General features: G+C 46.1%; 1 protein-coding gene across 1 annotated transcript; it reads right to left on the reverse strand.

Moving 5' to 3' along the window:
* Positions 1-876: 876 nt before the first annotated feature.
* LOC130129671 (activin receptor type-2B-like) lies at positions 877-20,653 on the reverse strand. The gene is made up of 12 exons (XM_056299260.1): positions 20,534-20,653; positions 19,873-19,918; positions 13,733-13,940; positions 8,988-9,094; positions 8,646-8,794; positions 7,511-7,654; positions 4,431-4,574; positions 3,614-3,762; positions 3,101-3,215; positions 2,221-2,359; positions 1,547-1,677; positions 877-1,098 (listed from the first exon to the last, which is right to left on the reverse strand). Exons 1-12 carry the CDS (start codon positions 20,651-20,653, stop codon positions 877-879), a joined length of 1,674 nt encoding a protein of 557 aa, XP_056155235.1.
* Between the last annotated feature and the right edge of the window lie 1,583 nt (positions 20,654-22,236).

Consider the following 22,236-nt stretch of genomic DNA (forward strand, 5'->3'; position numbering starts at 1 on the left):
TGTTTTTTCTTTTGGATACGACCCGTTGGATCCGAAGGTTTGTAGTGTGTATTGTGTGCAGTCTGAGGAAAAACAAAACATCCCATAAAAGGTAGAAAATGAAAAAAGTTAAAAACAAATCCTTGAGAAAGGTTTCTTGTTCGTCCGTTGTGTGTATAACAGTCAAAGTGTTCCTACACGGGTTTTGCAGCATTGAAGATCGGTAGATGGTAGGCGGTTGCTAGGCAACGCCGTTGGTCAGTCACCAGGTGGGCCGGTGTGTTTTGACTTTTTGTTTTTTTTCCCCTGCTGCCTCTGAACAGTAAAGAAGGCAGGAAAGGAAAAATACACAAGAAAACAGCAAAAAAGTGGCAGAAATAACGCACGTCGTCGCTGAGGTACCTGGAGACAGAAGAGCATTCACTGAGTCGCAACCTGGATGCAGTGTCACGTGTGTGTGTGTGTGTGTGTGTGTGTGTGTCCGCTGTTATTGTGTTTGCTCATTCTAATTGTCTTACCCATGAAAAAAAAAACAGAAGGGAGAAAAGACATGGCATGCTGGTTGTACTGATGTGAACGGAGAGAAGAAGACAATCAAACAGAGTCGCTGACAGAGGGTCATAAAATGTCTGACGGGCGAAAAAAAATAGCAGCTGCGTTCATGTAGCACGTCTGTCGCCAGTCTGACTCCACTGAGGCAACGTGTGTGTATGTGTGTGCGTGTGTGTGTGTGTATTTGTGTGCGTGTGAATCATGATGTACATTTCCTCGTCTCTCCTGCAGCCGTGGTTACTCCAGGAGGAAGTTGAACCGAGCTCAGTGGATCATGGGTAAAATGCCAGGGCTCCGAAACAAAAATAGACAAAAAAAGAAGAGTTTTGTGTCTTTATCTAGAGATCATATACTGGACTCTTTGGGTGGCAGGTCCACGTTGGTGACCATGGGAACGGGCGCCACTGTGGAGACCTGAAGGGCGTGGTTGTCAGAGGTAGGGGGTGTTGTCGTGGAGACCAGGCGGCGAATCTGAGAGATCCTCTCCTCCACACAGCCTGCTGAAAGACGAGCCTCAGCATCATGATCCCAGCACTCTTCCACTGTCTCACACATCTGGGCCAAACCCTGCATAGACAGACAGACAGGCAGACAGACAGGTAGACAAACAGACAGACAGGTAGATAGATAGACAGACAGACAGAAAGGTAGACAGACAGACAGACAGACAGACGGGTAGACAAACAGGCAGGCAGACAGACGGGGAGACAGACAAGACAGGCAGGCAGGCAGACAGGTAGACAGACACAGGTAGACAGAGTCAGACAGACAAGTAGATAGATAGATAGATAGACAGACAGACAGACAGACAGACAGACAGACAGGTAGACAGATGGAAAGATGGAGACAAAGACAGGAAAAGACACATGGAGTTAGTTGTTTTTAACCTGTTTTACATATACAGCGGTGCTAGAACGTTTGTAAACCCTGTGTGTGTGTGTGTGTGTGTGTGTGTGTGTGTGTGTGTGTGTGTGTGTGTGTGTGTGTGTGTGTGTATGCATGCCTGTTCACTCACAATGTGTTTAAGCCAGCAGTCTTTGAAGACGGGTCTCATCTTCTTATGGACGACCACCTCCTGCATGTCCTCTAGCGTTGGATGTTGACCGATCTCCTCCTCAAATGGCAACATGTATTCATCCACAGGACCTACACACACACACACACACACACACACGCACACACACACACGAACAAATAAAGACAAAAATAAAGACTCTCTCACACACACACAGACAAATAAAGACAAAAATAAAGGCACACACACACATATGGACAAATAGACACACACACACACACGGACAAACATAAAGACAAAAATAAAGGCACACACACACACACATATGGACAAATAGACATACACACACACGGACAAACAGACACACACACACACACTCACGGACAAATAGACACACAGAGACAAATAGACACACACACACACACACACACACACACAGAGAGAAAAAGACACAAAGACACACAAAAACAGACACAAACACATTATCAAGGTTTGATGTTTAGTCAAAAAATTCGTGTTTATGCACATACGTATGTGTTTGTGTATGTGTGGGGGGGACTGATGTGTGTGTGTGTGGGGGGGGGGTTGATGTGTGTGTGTGTGTGGGGGGGCTGTGACTGTGTGTGTGTATGTGTGTATATGGGGGCTGTGACTGTGTGTGTGTGTGTGTGTACCGTCAGCAGCCTTGCAGCGGGACACCAGCTCCCAGAGGACCAGGCCCATGGCGTACATGTCTATCCTGAGGAAAGCATCTCTCTGGAAGTTGATGGCTCCCTCCAGAACCTCCGGAGCCATGTACCGCCTGGTCCCCACCTGTTGACACCCGGAAAACCATGAACAAACACTGCAGCCCAGTCCTGACTGGAAGACTTTTTCGATATTTCCCCCCACTCTTCCGAGCCGTCCCGATCGCTGCTCCACCCCCTCTGCTGATCCGGGGAGGGCTGCAGACCACCACATGTCTCCTCCCATACATGTGGAGTCACCAGCCGCTTCTTTTCACCTGACAGTGAGGAGTTTCACCAGGAGGACGTAGCGCGTGGGAGGATCACCCCCCCCCCCAACAGGCGCCCCAACCGACCAGAGGAGGCGTTAGTGCAGCGACCAGGACACATACCCACATCCGGCTTCCCACCCGCAGACATGGCCAGTTGTGTCTGTAGGGACGCCCGACCAAGCCAGAGGTAACATGGGGATTCGAACCGCCGACCCCCGTGTTGGTAGGCAACGGAATAGACCACTATGGTACCTGGACACCCCCTTGAAATTACGGTTTAAAGGTGAATTTCCCAAAATGTATTCGTCCCATTTCTAGGTTAAGGAAAACATGACTGCCCCCCACGGCCACATCAAGAAGGCACGAACAAATCCTAGGACCCATGACTCCTGCCAAACACCAGCGAATTTAGACCTTATAGAGCGCTGAATCAAACTGATCCTGTCACTATCGCCCCCTGGTGGGAGTTTTTTGTTACTTCACCCCTGACAAGACACACGCGCGCGCGCGCACACACACACACTCTCTCTCTCTCACACTCCCTTGCTTGCTCTAACCTGGCCATGTGTGTCTCCTGGAGGTTTTCCTGGTTCGAAGAGGACGGCCAGACCAAAGTCACCAATGATCGCCGTCAGGTCTGACCTCAACATCACATTCTTACTCTTAAAATCCCTGAGAGAGAGACAGAGAGAGCGAGAGAGAGAGCAGGAGAGAGAGACAAAGAGAATGAGAGCGACAGAGAGAGAGACAGACAGCGAGAGAGAGACAGAGAGAGACAGACACAGAAAGAGACAGAGAGACAGAGAGAGAGGGCGAGACAGAGAGGGCGAGACAGAGAGACAGACAAAGAGAGTGAGGGAGAGCGAGAGAGCGACAAAGGGAGAGAGAGCGAGAGACAGAGAGAGAGAAAGAGAGAGAGAGAGAGAGAGAGAGAGAGAGAGAGAGAGAGAGAGAGAGAGAGAGAGAGAGAGTTAAACAGTGAAAAAAAGATGAGGTCAAGTCAAGTCTGAATCGGTCTGAATCACTGAGACAGCACTGGGGTGAGCGGGTTCTCGGCATGGAGTTCGAACCTGTGAGCGATGGCCGGTTTGGGTCCCTCTCCTTTGTGTCGGGGAATGTCTTCATGAAGGAACGCCAGACCGCACGCCATCGTCTCCGCTATGAGACACAACTCAGTCCAGCTCACCACGCTCCCCTTCAGGAAGTCTGAGAGAGAACCCTGCCGACACACATGTGCACACCCATCATCCACCTGTCACCACGCTATTCATGTACACATGTATGTGTGTATGCATGTATGTATTATCCGTGTGTGTGAGACTGTGTGTGTGTGTGTGTGTGTGTGGGTGGGGTTTGTGACTGTGTGTGTTGTGTGTGTGTGTGTGTGTGTGAGAGAGAGACTGTGTGTGTGTGTGTGTGTGCGTGTGGGTGGGGTTTGTGACTCTATGTGTGTGTGTGTGTATGTGTGTGGGTGGGGTTTGTGACTGTGTGTGTGTGTGTGTGTGTGGGTGGGGTTTGTGACTGTGTGTGTGTGTGTGTGTGAGAGAGACTGTGTGTGTGTGTGTGTGTGTGTGTGTGTGTGTGGGTGGGGTTTGTGACTCTATGTGTGTGTGCGTGTGTATGTGTGTGGGTGGGGTTTGTGACTGTGTGTGTGTGTGTCTGTGTGTGTGTGTGAGCATGTGTGGGCTTGCTATTTAAGACAAACAAGTGGTTAAACTCAGCAGATCATCCTCTTCTCTCCCTCCTCGGTTAAACAGTCCTCACCCCTCTCTCCTCCGCTAAACAGTCCTCACCCTCTCCCTCCTCCGCTAAACAGTCCTCACCCTCTCCCTCCTCCGCTAAACAGTCCTCACCCTTTCCCTACTCTGCATACGTAACAGTCCTCACCCTCTCGTGGAACTCGGTGATGAGCCACAGTTCAGTCTCCAGGTGACTTCCCCGCTTCTCAGCACCGATGTACCGCAGGAGGTTTTCGTGTCGGATGCCGGGCGTGCAGAAGATGTCTCTCTCATTCTGCCACGAAGGTTTATCCTGCGAGGACAGAGGGCGACACCTCGTCATGATAAACATGACAGCTGTCAATCATCCAGCACTCAGCCACACCTCCGTCACACGGTCAGAATCACTCCATCTACTTGTGAATATCATTTTGACCTCTACCTGTTGACACGATGCCGTGAGAGTTGCAGCACTGTGGCCAAAGTCCTCATCTGGATTATGTTGACAGATAGTGTCAAGAATAATAAACCACAGTCCTTGATTTGGAGTAAAAGATGTGTTATTGTATTTCTGCTGTGGCATTCTAATGGCATCCTGACTAAAGGGCATTCAAATCCATGTCACGCTCCCTGTTCTAACTTCCTGCTGCTGGTACAGCTTTACCTTTTCCAGCTGGTCTGGTTTGTTTTCACACAGTCAAACAGAGAGCCATGTGATTTATCAATCAGAAATGTAGCACAAAACAAACAAACAGACAAATAAACGAACAAACAAGAAACTTGTCATACCAGCAATGTTCTTACAACCTAGAATCATGCTGCTCATCTTGCATTTGCATGAAGATGTCACAAGATGAGTGATGAAACGTATCTGTCAATAAACACATCCAGATGAACTGATTCAACCTCCTTTGAATTCCGCTTCTGCTTCAAGAGCTCCGCTATCATCCTGGTCCCCAAGAAACCCCGTCTCACAGGATTAAATGACTACAGGCCCGTTGCTGTGACGTCTGGGGTCATGACATCCTTGGAGAGAGACTGGTGTTGGCCCACCTGAAGGAAATCACAGGCCCCCTGCTCGACCCCCTGCAGTTTGCCTACTGAGCAAACAGGTCAGTGGATGATGCAGTCAACATGGGATTGCATTACATCTTCCAACACCTTGACTCCAGGGGACCTACACAATGGTCCTGTTTGTGGACTTCAGCTCAGCGTTCAACACCATCGTCCCAGATATCCTCCATTCCAAACTCACCTGGCTGTCTGTACCAGCCTCCATCTGCTAGTGGATTAAAAACTTCCTGACAGACAGGAGGCAGCAGGTGAGGTTGGGGAAAATCACATCCAGCACCTGGACTACCAGCACTGGTGCCCCCCAGGGATGTGTGCCCTCCCCTCTATTCTTCTCCCTCTACACAAATGACTGCACCTCAGGCCACCCGTCTGTTAAACTCCTGAAGTTTGCAGATGACACAACCATCAGTGGCCTTATCCGGGATGGTGACGAGTCTGCATATAGACGGGAGGTTGATCAGCTGGCCCTCTGATGTGGCCGTAACAACCTGGAGCTGAACACGCTCAAAACAGTGGAGATGACAGTGGACTTCAGGAGGAGCCCCCCAACACTGCCCCCCCTCACCATACTCAACAGCACAGTGTCTACGGTGAAAACCTACTGATTTCTGGGTTCCACAATCTCCCAGGACCTAAGGTGGGCCTCCAACATAGACACAATCATCAAAAGGCCCAGCAGAGGATGTACTTTCTCCACCAGCTCAGGCAATTCAACCTGCCTCAGGATCTGCTGATTCAGTTCTACACTGCAATAATATAGTCTGTCCTCTGCACATCCAGCACTGTCTGGTTTGGATCAGCCACCAAATAGGACAGGACAGAAGAAATGAAAGAAAGCCACCTTATTTTTGTCATTGTACAAGTTACAATGAAATTTGTACTCTGCATTTAACCCACCCCATTGTATGGGAGCAGTCGGCAGCTGCAGCGCCCAAGGCCCAACTCCAGTTCTTCCCATTGCCTTGAAAAACAGGACAGGGACAGACTACAATGGACAGTTAGGTCTGCAGAGAAAATCACTGGTGCCAATCTGCCCTCCATTCAGGACTTATACATCTCCAGACTCAGGAAACGGGCAGGCAACATCACTGCAGACCCTTCACACCCTGGTCACAACCTGTTCCAACTCCTCCCCTCTGGCAGGCGCTACAGAGCACTGTATCCCAAAACAACCAGATATAAAAAGTTAATTTCCATGGGCTGTCATTCTATAGATCCAACCATGTTGTATATACTGTACTGTACATGTTGTATATACTGTACTGTACATTGTATGTATATGGGTATGCTCTGCCATGTCCATCTACCTCAGGCATGAATGTAAATAACCTGCTAACTCCTAATTCAGCATGTTTTTGTTTTTTTGATTTTCCCCCCTTTTTCTCCACAGTTGTACTTGGCCAATTACCCCTCTCTTCCGAGCCGGCCCTGTCACTGCTCCAGCCCCTCTGCTGATCCGGGGAGGACTGCAGACTACCACACATCTCCTCTGAGACATGTGGAGTCACTAGCTGCTTCTTTTCACCTGACAGTGAAGAGTTTCACCAGGGGGACTTACCGCGTGAGAGGATCACGCTATTACCCCCACTTCACCCTCCCCCCGCACCCCAATCGACCAGAGGAGGCGCTAGCGCAGCGACCAGGACACATACCCACATCCGGATTTCCCACCCGCAAACACAGCCAATTGTGTCTGGAGGGACGCCTGACCAAGCCGGAGGTAACACAAGGATTCGAACCTGCAATCCCCATGTTGGTAGGCCACAGAATAGACCACCACACCACCTGGACACCCTATTTCAGTATCTTTGATATATTCTCTGCACCATTGCACTTTATTGCCACTTATTTCCCCTGTATTTTGTGAATCCTTTTGTATATATCTGGAGATCGTTGTGTTGTAGTGTTGTTATTCAATGTTAAGTACACTGACAGCCATGAAACCGGAGTCAAATTCCATGTGTTTGAAAACCTACATGGCCAATGAACCTGATTCTGACAATATATCAGCACAAAGTGACATCTGCAACCTTTAATGCACACAGCGGGTCTGACGGGTTTTCAGATTTCGATTGGTTGGACTCCACCTTAAGAGATCTTTAAAAAAACAAACAAAGAAACCCCCCCAACCCAGATGGTTTCAAAATGGCTGCCACTCCCCGCCCTCCTCTGTACCTGGATGGGGAAGATCTTGACCGCCACATATTCGTTCATCATCTGGGCCTTCCACACGCAGCCGAAACGCCCCCTGGCTTTAATCTCCAGCAACTGCAGCGGCTTGAGCCCAATGAGAGGGGAGGGAGGGGGAGGGCCAGGGTCCTGCAATAAGAACAGAGGGGGCCAGAAAGAGAGCGAGAACAAGAGACAGGTGATGTTATGTTGAATGATATGAAATAAAATGACTGCATCACATTGCAGGACGGATGTCCTCGTTGGGAATCAAATCCTTAACTTTTGACAATATCGAAGCCATGCTCTGGGAATATTAATTGAAAAAAAAAAACAGAAAAGAGATTTAAGTTTGACATTACACATCAAATAATTTTACAAATGAAAGAAATGTTAAGAAGAACTCTGATATTTATGATTAAAAAGAGAGCTGGTGATTTCATTATTTGGTTGGCAAATTGGGAATGCATTCTCAGATTCGTAGTTTCATAAAACATTATACTACACATATAATATATGTGTAATACAATATAACTACACATCAAAGAGTTATGTCTCAACCAGAAATAATTTTTTTTAACGTATATGTCTCATCTCATCTCATCATCAGCTGCTTCTCCGGGGTGGGGTCGCGGTGGCAGCAAGCTAAGTAGGGCACTCCAGGTGTCCCTCTCCCCAGCAACGCCCTCCAGCTCCTCCTGGGGGAGCCCAAGGCGTTCCCAGGCCAGATTGGACACGTAGTCCCTCCGGCGAGTTCTGGGTCTACCCCTGGGTCTACTCCCAGTTGGCCGTACCCGGTAAACCTCCAAAGGAAGGCGCCCGGGGGCATCCTGATCATATGCCCGAACCATCTCAACTGGCTGCTTTCGACACGAAGGAGCAGCGGCTCTACTCCGAGCTACGTATATGTTTAATTTTTTATTTTTGTAAATCATCTAATCAAATTAACATTCAACAAAATTATGACTAAAAATCAAAACCCTAAATATTCTGTGAATTAATTTGAACAGAATGCTAGTTGACCCACCAAACTGCAATGTCCCAAATAAAACACCAGAGGGAGCACCACCTTTACTTATATCACTACAGCGGAGGGAAGAATTTGAGGGAGAGTGTGTGTGTGCGTTTTGTGTGTGTATACCTCTATGATATCGACGTGGCCGTAGGGTGGTTTGTTGTGTCTGTACATCCACAGAACGGTCAGCAGAGCCACAGACAGCATGGAGACCGGAAGCACACAATACACTGTCACATTCAGCAGACCAGAGCTGAGAAGATGAGCCTTGATCACTGACACACACACACACACACACACACACACACACACACACACACACACACACACAGGAAAGGAAATTGATTTTGAAAATTCACCTTGCGAGTACACACATACACACACACACACACACACACATACACACACACACACACACACACACACACACACACACACACACACACACACACACACACACACACTCACTTGATCCGCCGACATCAGGCAGGTGTGTGAAGCGTTCGTTGCAGAAGTTTCCTTCACAGCAGCAGAAGAAGACCTGAGGACTCTCCTCCGTCGCGACACACTCTTGTCTGAAACACAGAGAGAGAACCTGATGAGAACAGACACCAGGTAGTGGTTTTCCAGCCTGCAATGTGAAGGAGGTTCTCTAGCATGGAGGCAAAGAAGAGCTTTCTTGACTGAGTGAGAAGTCCCTAGATCGCTGTCGAGCAAGCCAACATCAAGTGAACATCAACAATCAAGCCAACATCAACCATCATGCCAACATCAAGCTAACATCAAGCGAACATCAACCATCATGCCAAAATCAAGCCAACATTAACCATCAAGCGAACATCAACCATCATGCCGAAATCAAGCCAACATCAACCATCATGCCAAAATCAAGCTAACATCAACCATCAAGCCAACATCAACCATCATGCCAAAATCAAGCTAACATCAACCATCAAGCCAACATCAACCATCATGCCAAAATCAAGCTAACATCAACCATCATGCCAACATCAAGCCAACATTAACCATCAAGCCAACATCAAGCCAACATCAAGCATTAAGCCAACATCAGCTATCAACCATCAAGCCAACAGACCAGATGGTCAGTCAGAAAGCAGAAGAGAACCAGAACCGTCCAGCACCTCCACCAGATAAGTATGTCTGTGAATGTTCTCATTCATCCAGGTCATGGTTATCCAATAGCGACAGGCATTGGTAAACATCGGGACACAAAGAGCCATGGACATCTATAGCTCTGACAACGACTCCAAGAGGATAAATTCTGAGTCTCATCACCAGCCAGTCAGACTAGCTTGGTCTAGTCAGAAAGGCACGAACTGAGGAAGCCTCTTGGATGAGAGGCGAAACGTCTTCACGGATATATACCAAGTCCAGTTGCACTTGATTCAACTCCTTTGGATACACCAGATAAGTAATGATCAAATTAATAACAATATTGATGTCTTCTTCTCGTACAAACACGTACAGACATTTTGGAGTTCACTTATGAATGCTGAAACCTTCAGACTGACACTTTCTTCTGCTCCTAGGGATTCTGAATTTGGATGTCATTGTAAATATAACCACACAACCCAAACACTGAACCGCCGTGCAAACAGCATGAAGCCAGCCTGCTGGTCTGACGCTTAGGGACCAAACAAACACAGAGAGAATGAGTCACACATCTCCCCCCGCTGTCAGTTATTCGGGGAATGGAAGAAATACAGTGGACGCTAAATCCAGTGAGTACTCAGAGCAAAGCCTTCTTTTTTTTTTTTTTTTACAGCAAAGCCTTCTGGAAATGGGGCTTTGTGTTGTCCTTAAATGAACCCCGACGCCTCCCTCTGTCTGAGAGGAAGACAGGAATACTGGTAGTCTCACCGAGCTACTGTGGTTATACTGATCAGTTCCCAGTTACCACCAGTAGAAGACAGTGGTTGTACTGGTCAGGGTCATGTTAACTAAGCTATCTTCAAATACCACCAGCTGCAGAAAAAAACAAAGTTGTCTTAACCAATTCCCTCCTACTGATCAATTAATAAGTATCAAATTCTAATGGGGCGGATGGAAAATTCATTTTCTTCATAATACATTGAGTGTCAATGAGTTCTGCAGGGGAAAATATATCATAATCACCTCTCCACAGAAAAACCTTCCAACTGGAAGATATTGACTTTTTATGTACTGAAAGTAATACATATGTCTACTGTCTGCATGATTTGACCCTTGACCTCTCTCTTTCGCTTTTTTTTCTCCCTTATTGTATCTGGCCAGTTACCCCACTCTTCTCCACCCCCTTGTGTCTCCTCCAATACATGTGGAGTCACCAGCCGCTTCTTTTCACCTGACAGTGAGGAGTTTTACCAGGGGGACGTAGCGCATGGGAGGATCATGCTATTCCCCCCAGTTCCCCCTCCCCCCCGAACAGGTGCCCCGACCAACCAGAGGGACTTGTGCAGCGACCAGGACACATACCCACATCCGGCTTCCCACCCGCAAACACAGCCAATTGTGTCTGTAATAACAACCAACCAAGCCAGAGGTAACATGAGGATTCAAACCGACGATACCGGTGTTGGCAGGACCCTTGACTTGACCTCTCTTTTATTGGCTGTGATGATTGAGGAATTGTGATGGCCTGGCGGCCTGTCCAGGGTGTCTCCCCGCCTGCCGCCCAATGACTGCTGGGATAGACTCCAGCATCCCGCGACCCTGAGAGCAGGATAAGCGGTTTGGATAATGGATGGATGGATGGATTGAGGAATTATTCTGCCTTGATTCGACCAGCTGATAATTGGCTGGAATGTAAATGGGAGGATTCTGACACACGAGCAAGTTTCCCTGAAAGATGCTGAGAGAAAACCAGATTACCTTATAAACAGCGTCATTATGACGGGAGTAAAACATGTTTCCTGGTGTTACAAAAAGGCCCGCTAAGGGTCTCTATAAAACTCACAAGTCCCCTGCGGAACTTTGCCTATGAAGCAGTTTCCCCTCTGGAGGACCGGCTCATCTGAAATGTGGACTGATGAGTAACAGGAAGTCTTAAAATCTTCACAAATTAAACTGTGGACTGCTCAACAGGTACCATGTGGGCCGACAGTCGGACACAGCGTCCTCTTCCCGTCTCTGTGTCCACCCAGTGTTTTATGTCTGAATTCACTGGGCTTTCTAAAAAAAGGCTGAAACTGCCAAACAAAAGATCTAAAAAAAAAAAGAAAAAAAAAAAGACGAGAACGAATGCCATGTCTGTCCCTCAACGCCCTTCCAGATTCTATCACACCGCGGCCACGTTACACTAAACTGTGCTTTAAACTGCCCCGGGCTTTAACACGGCAAGCACCCAGCTCACCTGTCAATCAACCAGGAGCTCTGAGGCACTGGGAAAGCTAAAAACCGCGGATAGGTGTGTTTGTTGTCTCACACAAAAACACACATTAAACCATAACTGCATTTCATTTAGACAGCAACTAAAATACACACCTCTGACCTAGACCGGCTAGAACACTACAGTACAGTTGAAAATAGTATCATATAGTACAGTATTGTACAGTGTATATTATAGTACAGTATAGAAAAGCACTGCACAATAAAGTGCAGTACAGTATATTATTCTATACGTTAGTATAGTATAGTATGGTATGGTACAGTACAGTATGGTATGGTATAGTATAGTATAATACCTTATAGTAGAGTACAGTTTTGTTGGTATATGTTGGTATAGTATTGTACAGATTAGTAGTGGTTTAATATAATTTAGTATAGCGCAGTACATGGAGTACAGAGCAGTATAGTATTGTCTTAACAGTTAAAGTTGATGAACTGGTGGGCCTCCAACACAGACACAGTCATCAAAAAGGCCCAGCAGAGGATGTACTTCCTCCGCCAGCTCAGGAAGTTCAACCTGCCTCAGGAGCTGCTGATTCAGTCCTACACTGCAATAATCCAGGCTGTCCTCTGCACATCCATCACTGTCTGGTTTGGATCAGCCACCAAACAGGGCAGGGACAGACTACAACGGACAGTTAGGTCTGCAGAGAAAATCCTTGGTGCCAACCTGCTCTCCATTCAGGACATATACACCTCCAGACTCAGGCAGGCAACATCACTGCAGACCCATCACACCCTGGTCACAACCTGTTCCAACTCCTCCCCTCTGGTAGGCGCTACAGAGCACTGTACCCCAAAACAACCAGATATAAAAAGTTTCTTTCTATAGGCCGGCACTCTGACGAACACTAAAAACAGTCGAATTGTGTCCGAAACATCCCCGTGAAATATGCCTGTAACACTGCACATCCACTGTACCTACAAATACTAAATGATATAACCTGCAGTTTAAACACAGCTTTAACATATCATCATCTTCAGAATACATGGAAGCATGCTGTATATACTGTATATTGATTGTATACATGCATGTTCTGTCATGTCCACCCACCTCATGTATATCCAGTAACCTGTTAACATATTTATTCCAGCATCTTCTCACTCGGCACCGCCGTCTTCCTGTTATCACGTCACTGTTGTGGTTTTTCATAATATACTTTTTAGGTGCATCTTTATCTGTACATAGTAGTTTAATGTTTATGTTTACCTTGTACTTGTTTGAGCTGTATGTCTATTCTGTGTAAGTACATGGAGCTCAGTGGAGCAACCGGAGTCAAAGTCCTTCGATGTGTAGGCCTACACATCCATTCATCCATCCATTATGTAAAGCGCTTATCCTGCTCTCAGGGTCGCGGGATGCTGGAACCTAGCCCAGCAGTAATTGGGTGGCAGACGGGGAGACACCCTGGACAGGCCGCCAGTCCATCACAGGACCCACACACACACACACACACACACACACTCATACCTGGGGACAATTTAGTATGGTTGATTCACCTGACCTACGGAGGCAACCCACGGAGGCACGAGGAGAACATGCAAACTCCACACAGAGGATGACCCGGGATGACCCCCAAGGTTGGACTACCCCGGGTGCTCAAACCCAGGACCTTCTTGCTGTGAGGCGACCGTGCTAACCACTGCGCCACCGAGCCGCAGGCCTACACATACCTGGCCAAACAAAACTGATCCTGAATCTGATTCTGATTCACTCTGTGTGTGTGTGTGTGTGTGTGCGTGCGTGCGTGCGTGCGTGCGTGTGTGTGTGTGTGTGTGTGTGTGTGTGTGTGTGTGTGTGTGTGTGTGTGTGTGAGTGTGTGTACCTGTCGTAGCAGTTGAAGTCATCCAGCCAGCAGCCTTTCTTGACGAGCTCGATGGTGCCGGAGCTGTTCCTCCAGGAGGCGTAGCAGTGGGAGCGCTTGTCCTGGTCCTCCTCGCAGCGCTCCACCCCGCTCTGGTTTGTCTTCTCCATCTCGTAGTTCACATTGTAGTACAGGCACTCCCGCGTGCCCGCCTCTCCATGGCATGGTCCTACCGAGAGAGAGACAGAGATTTAAGGTCAAAGTTTGTCGTTATCATTAATTTAGACAACAAAATTGTGTATTATGAAATGAAAATATCTGAATTTCACCCGATATATTATCGTACGAAAGACGATAGATAAGGCAATAATTCAAAATTGAGTATATTACCCAGCCCTCTATGATGACAGCACTATTTCTGGTCATTTTTGTGGAGGGGAGGAGAAAGAAAAGGAGCAGCTTGAACCTTTTGTGTTGCGAAAATCGTCAACGTGACAACCATGCAAAGCAAACTGCACTTGATCCTTTTGATGAGGTTTGTGAAATAAAACTGCTCTGACAGGATTGTGTTTGACTCCCAGACGTCTAAATGCCACACCTCATCCCATTAGCGTGGGAAGGGGAAACTGCAGATGTGTTTCAGTTTTGGGAGTCAAGCTACGGAAAGGTCTTAGTGATCAATCAATCAGTCAATCAATCAATCAATCAATCAATCAAGTTGTGTAGCTCGCTGCTGAGTTTCAGAAAATCTTTAAAATGTAAAATAATTAAGGATTACAACTTAGTATAAATTCTGTTTTTCTTCCTTTTGTAACTGATATTTTAGGCTACCTTAAGGACTGTACAGGACAGGCAACAACAAGGCTTGGAAGAAGATAGAGAAGAAGAAAGACAGAAGTAGAAGAACGAGAGAGAGAGAGAAGAAAGAGAAAACAGATGATACAGTAACTCATCTGTTTTTTAACTCGTGATTTAATAGTCAACGTTTTTCGAGTTTTCACAACAAAGCCTTGAATGTTTCTTTGGATCTTTCCCACAGAAGAAGAGTGGATGATGACCGAGAAGACAATTCCAACCAATGTACTCCATCTTTAATGCTACGCAGGTGCTCAACACAGCTAACAACCAGTCATCCAACACTTCACAACTTCAAACTGTCCCTCAACGAGGTTTTCCAAATTATTTCCGCATGGCTGCAACTTGGGCTCCACACCACCAGGGGGCCCAAGCAGGTCGGTGGTTCCACTGTTAAAAAGGTAAAATCAAAGGTAGTGCTCAGCAAAAATATTTTTGTGTTAATTCATTTCATTTTTTTGAGCTCAATAATGGAAATAAGTGTACATTTAAATTTCAAATTTTTATGTTGTGGCCTGTGAAACAGAAAAATGTGTCCAACGTTTCACTTAAAATGACATTTAAAATTCAGCTCCCCTAAATTACCATTAATTTTATTTAAACTCAACATGTTTGATGTGTGTCGGTGCTCTGGGCGAGTGGGGGACGCCGGTATGTGTAGTGGATTCTGAACATTGTGGTTTTCTGTGGCGGTGGACTGTTGAACATTTTGCTTTGAAAACTACAATTCCCAGCAGGACCCCAAAGGGCCTCTGTCTCTTCTTCTTTGTCCATGTTTCTTCCTCTCTACAGGAGATTCGGGCATGTCAGACATAGCACAGTGTTAGAGGGTGAGGTGAGGGTTGGTGAAGACTTTCTGTTGACTTCTGTGAGCCACAATGAAACGAGGCTACAGTCTGTCTACACTGTCCTGTCTCACATACTCACACAGTGATTCTGACTTTGTGTTACTCTACTACACACAGTCAGAAAGAGATACGTAGATAGACAGACAGACAGACAGACAGACAGACAGACAGATAGATAGACAGATAGATAGATAGATAGATAGATAGATAGATAGATAGATAGATAGATAGATAGATAGATAGATAGATAGATAGATAGATAGATAGATAGATAGATAGATAGATAGATAGATAGATAGATAGATAAACAGACAGACAGACAGATAGATCGATGGACAGAAAGACGGACACAGATAGATAGATAAATAGATAGATAAATAGATAAACAGACAGACAGACAGACAGACAGACAGACAGACAGATAGATAGATAGATAGATAGATAGATAGATAGATAGATAGATAGATAGATAGATAGATAGATAGATAGATAGATAGATAGATAGATAGATAGATAGATAGATAGATAGATAGATAGATAGATAGAGAGATAGATAGATAGATAGATAGATAGACAGACAGACAGATAGATACATAGAAGGTTCATTGGCAGGACTGGGAAGATGAGGAAAAGCTGTAAATATCTTCATTTACATTGCAGAAGTCCCTGAGAATGATTCTAATTTAAACATTCATCTATACGGCCTTCCATATGTCACTGTGTGTGTGTGTGTGTGTGTGTGTGTGTGTTATCCCCTTGACTCGGTGTACTGTGAAGTTGGAGAGAGTGGTCCTTTGATCAAGATATATGGCACTGATACGCACACACACACACACACACACACACACACACACACACACACACACACACACACACACACACACACACACATAAAGCTCAGTCATGAATTCATACATCTAGTCAAGCAGGGAATTACAAACAGAAGCACTTGAATCTCTCTCCTCAATCGCATGTAGGGAGAGAGAGACAGATTGTTGTTGAGAGAGAGAGAGAGAGACAGATTGTTGTTGTTGCTGTTATAATTATAATCATTGTTGTATTAAGTTGTTGTTGTTTTACATGCTTTGGCAATATGTACACGTATGTCATGCCAATAAAGCACATATTGAATTACACACACACACACACACACACACACTAATACACACTAATACACACTAATACACACACACATACACTAACACACAAACAAACACACACTCACACACACAGCTGCTACAGATTCTCCACCATCAAAGAGCCTGGGATAGGAAATGATGGGTGCCAGATGTGACCTTTGACCTCTCTGGAGGGTGAGGTCATTGTCAAGGGAGCAGAGCAGGAGCTCTCACTATACAAAAGTGCAAACAGACACACACACACATACATACACACATATAGACACACATATCTAACACACATATCTATACAAACAGAGATAAATATGCTGATACATACTTGTTCATATAAACTACAGGTGTAATGTAATGTAAATATTGTAATGTGCATATTGTAACGTGAATCATGTAATGTGAATACTGTGAATATTGTAATGTGAATATTGTAGCGTGAATCATGTAATGTGAACACTGTGAATATTGTAATGTGAATAATGTGAATAATGTAATGTGAACACTGTAATATTGTAATGTGAATCATGTAATGTGAATACTGTGAATATTGTAATGTGAATCATGTAATGTGAATAATGTTATGTGATGCGAATAATGTAATGTGAAAACTCAGTCCCCTCAGTGCAGCTGTGTGGAGTTCAACATGCCAACTTCAACTCACCGTCCAATAAACTGACTTTACGGAGATCAACCCTCTTACACCCCTGAAATGTAAGCCCTAAAAAGACCAACTTCCTGTCTGAATACTGCCGATGACCCCTTTACGCTAACCTTTTACAATTCATACTTGAAAAGACCAACATAAGACCAACATAAGACCATTATAACACCAACATAAGACCAACATAACACCAATATAAGACCAACATAACACCTATATAAGACCTACATAAGACCAACATAACACCTATATAAGACCAACATAACACCTATATAAGACCAACATAACACCAATATAAGACCAACATAACACCAATATAAGACCTACATAAGATCAATATAAGAGCAATATAAGACCAACATAACACCAATATAAGACCAACATAACACCAATATAAGACCAACATAACACCTATATAAGACCTACATAAGACCAACATAACACCAATATAAGACCAACATAACACCAATATAAGACATACATAAGACCAACATAACACCAATATAAGAGCAATATAAGACCAACATAACACCAATATAAGAGCAATATAAGACCAACATAACACCAATATAAGAGCAATATAAGACCAACATAACACCAATATAAGAGCAATATAAGACCAACATAACACCAATATAAGACCAATATAAGACCTACATAAGATCAATATAAGACCTACATAAGACCAATATAAGACCTACATAAGACCAACAAAACACCAATATAAGACCTACATAACACCAATATAAGACCTACATAAGACCAACATAACACCAATATAAGACCATTATAACACTAATACAAGGTACATGTTCGAAAATTGAGCTTTTAAAAAGATAATCTTCAGCCCGATGTCTTCATATCTGGTTTTGCTGAATGTGTTTTTTTTTTTTGGATTTCCCCCTTTTTCTCCCCAATTTTATCCAGCCAATTACCCCACTCTACCCGAGCCATCCCAGTCGCTGCTCCACCCCCCCTGCTGATCCAGGGAGGGCTGCAGACTACCACATGCCTCCTCCGATACATGTGGGGTCGCCAGCCGCTTCTTTTCACCTGACAGTGAGGAGTTTCACTAGGGGGATGTAGCACGTGGGAGAACCACGGTATTCCCCCCTCACCCCCGAACAGGTGCCCCGACTGACCAGAGGAGGCGCTAGTGCAGCGACCAGGACACATACCCACATCCGGTTTCCCACCCGCAGACACGGCCAACTGTGTCTGTAGGGACACCTGACCAAGCCGGAGGTAACACAGGGATTCGAACCGGCATCCCCATGTTGGTAGGCAACTGAATAGACCGCCACGCCACCCGGATGCACGAATGTGTTTTTTGACCTTAAAGGTGATTTAATCCCCGCTGGAATGTTTCAATATGACATTGGCATCAGGAACAAAGAAATATGAAATGAGAAAAATCACTTAAAAAAAAATGCAATTCACAAAATGACAGCTGATGTAAAGAGCGTAGAGATGAAGATGAAGAAGAGGAGGTAGTCAGAAGAGAGGAATGCAAAGAAACTGAACAAAAATGAGAGAAACTAAACAAAACATGAATGAAGGTGAAAAGACAGAATGGGAGACAAATAGGGAGAAAGAGGGGGAGACAAAGAGAGAAGACGGAGGGGACAGCATGAACGAGAGAGAGAGCGAGATGAAGATGGAAATGAAGAAAGAAAGAGGAAGATGGGAATGAAGAAAGAAAGAAGGTGGAGCTGATGAAGGAAAGAAAGAGGAAGATGAAGAAAAAAGAAAAAAAGAAAGAAAGAAAGAAAGAAAGAAAGAAAGAAAGAGGAAGATGGTGATGAAGGAGAGGAGCACAGACTTTGGCAGCGTCTGCTGTGACAGATGTTCCTTCCAATCTGTCCATTAAGTGTCGCTAGGCAACCGGATATGTGGGTGTATGAACCACACACACACACACACACACCTCCACCCTGAAAGAAATCCTACTGATAATCCTGTTTACAGAAACACACTCAACCCCTAAAACAAACACTGACCTACAAACATTCACAATCCCCCCCCACACACACACAGCAGTACAACACAGTAGTAACACAACTTACTCACTTGTAGCCTTAAGTGTCTATACGACCAACAACCCAGTAACAAGTATTATTACGCAGTAACACTCAACCTACTACATCTACCCCAACTACAGATACCCCCCCCTTTTCTCCCCAATTAGACCCGTCCAATCACCCCACTCTCCCGAGCCAACGGAACAGACCGCTATGCTACCCCGACACCCCAACAACAGACACTTTAACAACTACCACAAAACATCCTGACTCATTAACCTGCCGGTTCTCCTGTCTGTCTGACTGCTGACGACCTTTTGAAGGTAACTGAGCAAATCAGGGCCTCGGAAAAAAGTGTGGCATCGTTGCTCAGCCGAGAGCTTCCCATTCAGCGATGAAGAGAGTCAGAAACAACCACGAAACCTGTTCGAACTGAGTTTTACTTACTGCTGTAGTACTGTGTGTTGGTGAAGGTCTTCCACCAGCTTGTTCTGTCACATCTGCTGGTTAGACACCACACCTTCACTTCTTCTTGTAACTCAACACTACCTGCCTTCCTCTTCCTCATCTGGTTGCTGTGATGAAGATGGAGACACTATACACCCTGTCGTTTTTTCCTGGAAAAGTCCTACCGGACACCAACCATCCACATCACACGCTGCTACAGTCTGCAGGATGTGGATTATTGTCTTAAACACACCAGAGATACAAAGTGTCCAAATTACATATGGGCATCTGGGTGGCGTAGCGGTCTATTCCGTTGCCTGCCAACCCGGGGATCACCGGTTCAAATCCCTGTGTTGCCTCCGGCTTGGTTGGGCGTCCCAGATGTGGGTATGTGTCCTGGCCGCTGCACTAGCGTCTCCTCTGGTCGGCCGGGGTGCCTGTTTGTCCCCCTGGTAAAACACCTCACTGTCAGGTGAAAGAAGCGGCTGGTGACTCCACATGTATCGGAGGACACGGTGGTAGTCTGCAGCCCTCCCCAGATCGTCAGAGGGGGGTGGAGCAGTGACCGGGAAAGCTCAGAAGAGTGGAGTAGTTGTCGGATACAACTGGGGAGGAGGGGGGGGGAAGAAAAAACCCACGTTTGTGTAAAGGCAGGTCTGAAAGTGTGACATCATTGTGTTGGTTTCTTCAGCGCAGTGGAGGAGAACATTTTAACTGGGTTCACACTCAGGTTACCACGTTGGAGGAATTTTCCAGAAATGCACGCCGGAGTCCGACGTCCAATGACAGGATTGGATGTATCGGAGGATACTGTCGCTTGTTTTGTGGGAAACTGTACTAGACCTGACTCGTCTCACCTCGTTAGAGCCGGGCGACAATAGCGGCGTGGCTGGGAGGGTGTAGTGGAGTGAATAGAGCCGGGAAGCCTTCCTCAGCCGGCCCTCATCTGTATTCCACCACTCGACCTTGGTCTCCATAGTAATATGAGACCTAATGGGCCAGGCAGCTGTCAGACACACACACACACACACACACACACACACACACACACACACACACGATACTTGTGGGGACCCCTCATTGACTAAATTCATTCCCTAGCCCTTCAACCTTCCCTCAACCATCATAAATACATGCCTAACCTAATCCCAATCCTAACCTGAACCCTAAAACCAAGTCCTCACCCTAAAATACACCCCCTTTTCTCATGGGGACCCACAAAATGTCCCCACAAGGTAGGTGGATTCAGGTTTTTCTAGAAAAACCTAGTACACACACACACACACAGGTCTTCTCTTTCTCTTACTAACACATAGATACAACATAGACACACACACACACACACACACACATAACACATTCGTTCTTCTCCCAGCAGAGAGAGTTCACAACCATTTCTCATTATATGGTCAATATAGTTTCACTGTTTTACTACTGGCTAGAGTGTGTGAGTGAGTGTGTGTGTGTTCACATTCTACTATATCCACATCTTCTTCCCGACTGGTGAGGTTCACAGCCTGCTGCAGAAAGTTGTGTGCTGACCAGCCTGCAGATTTTATTATTTTCAAATTCTCTTGCCTGCGTGGTCATTTTTCCCCGAGCATGCACTGCAGAAACTGCAGCGCTGCAAGGCCATGTAATCACACGCACACACACCCACACGCGCACACACAGGAGGAACATCTGTCAACTGTGTTCATGTACAAGCTGCTCTTCTACAAAACAGCTCCTTCCGAGCACGTCTCTCTGTGTCTTTCTGTCTGTGTGTCTCTCTCTCTCTCTCTCTCTCTCTGACGTTCTCTTCTTTCTGTCTCTCCTCCTCCACCTCCTTCTTCGCCTTAGTGTTCATCATGTTCTTGCTTTTCTTTTCCATGTTGCTTGAACTTTTCCATGATTTGGGTGATGATTTCTGATGTGTGAGGAGCACAAGTGCATTCCAACAAATCAAGATATGTTAAAAAGCTCTCTCTCAGGGGCGTCTGGGTGGCGTGGCGCTCTGTTCCGTTGCCTACCAACACGGGGATCGCCGGTTCGAATCCCTGTGTTACCTCCAGCTTGGCCGTGTCTGCGGGTGGGAAGCTTGACGTGGGTATGCGTCCTGGTCGCTGCACTAGCGCCTCCTCAGGTCGGTCGGGGGGCCTGTTCAGCGGGGAGGGGGAACTGGGGGTGAATAGTGTGATCCCCCCACGTGCTACGTCCCCCTGGTGAAACTCCTCACTGTCAGGTGAAAAGAAGCGGCTGGCGACTCCACATGTATGGGAGGAGGCATGTGGTAGTCTGCAGCCCTCCCCGGATCAGCAGAGGGGGTGGAGCAGCGACCGGGACAGCTCGGAAGAGTGGAGGAGAAAGGGGAGGAAATCCCCAAAAAAAAAAATCTCCTTCTCTGTTTGTGTATATTTGTAATTAGCAGCCACTGAGTTGTTGACAAAGCTAATTGGTTACCCTGAGGCTGGGACAGTGAAGAGGGAGACGGAGGAAGAGGCAGATAAGACAGGGAACAGAGTGAGAGAGAGCAAGGGAGGAGGGAGAAAGTCAGAGAGAAGGAGATGGACAACTCTAC

The sequence above is a fragment of the Lampris incognitus genome, chromosome 19 (genome assembly GCF_029633865.1).
Source record: "Lampris incognitus isolate fLamInc1 chromosome 19, fLamInc1.hap2, whole genome shotgun sequence".
NCBI lineage: Eukaryota > Metazoa > Chordata > Actinopteri > Lampriformes > Lampridae > Lampris > Lampris incognitus.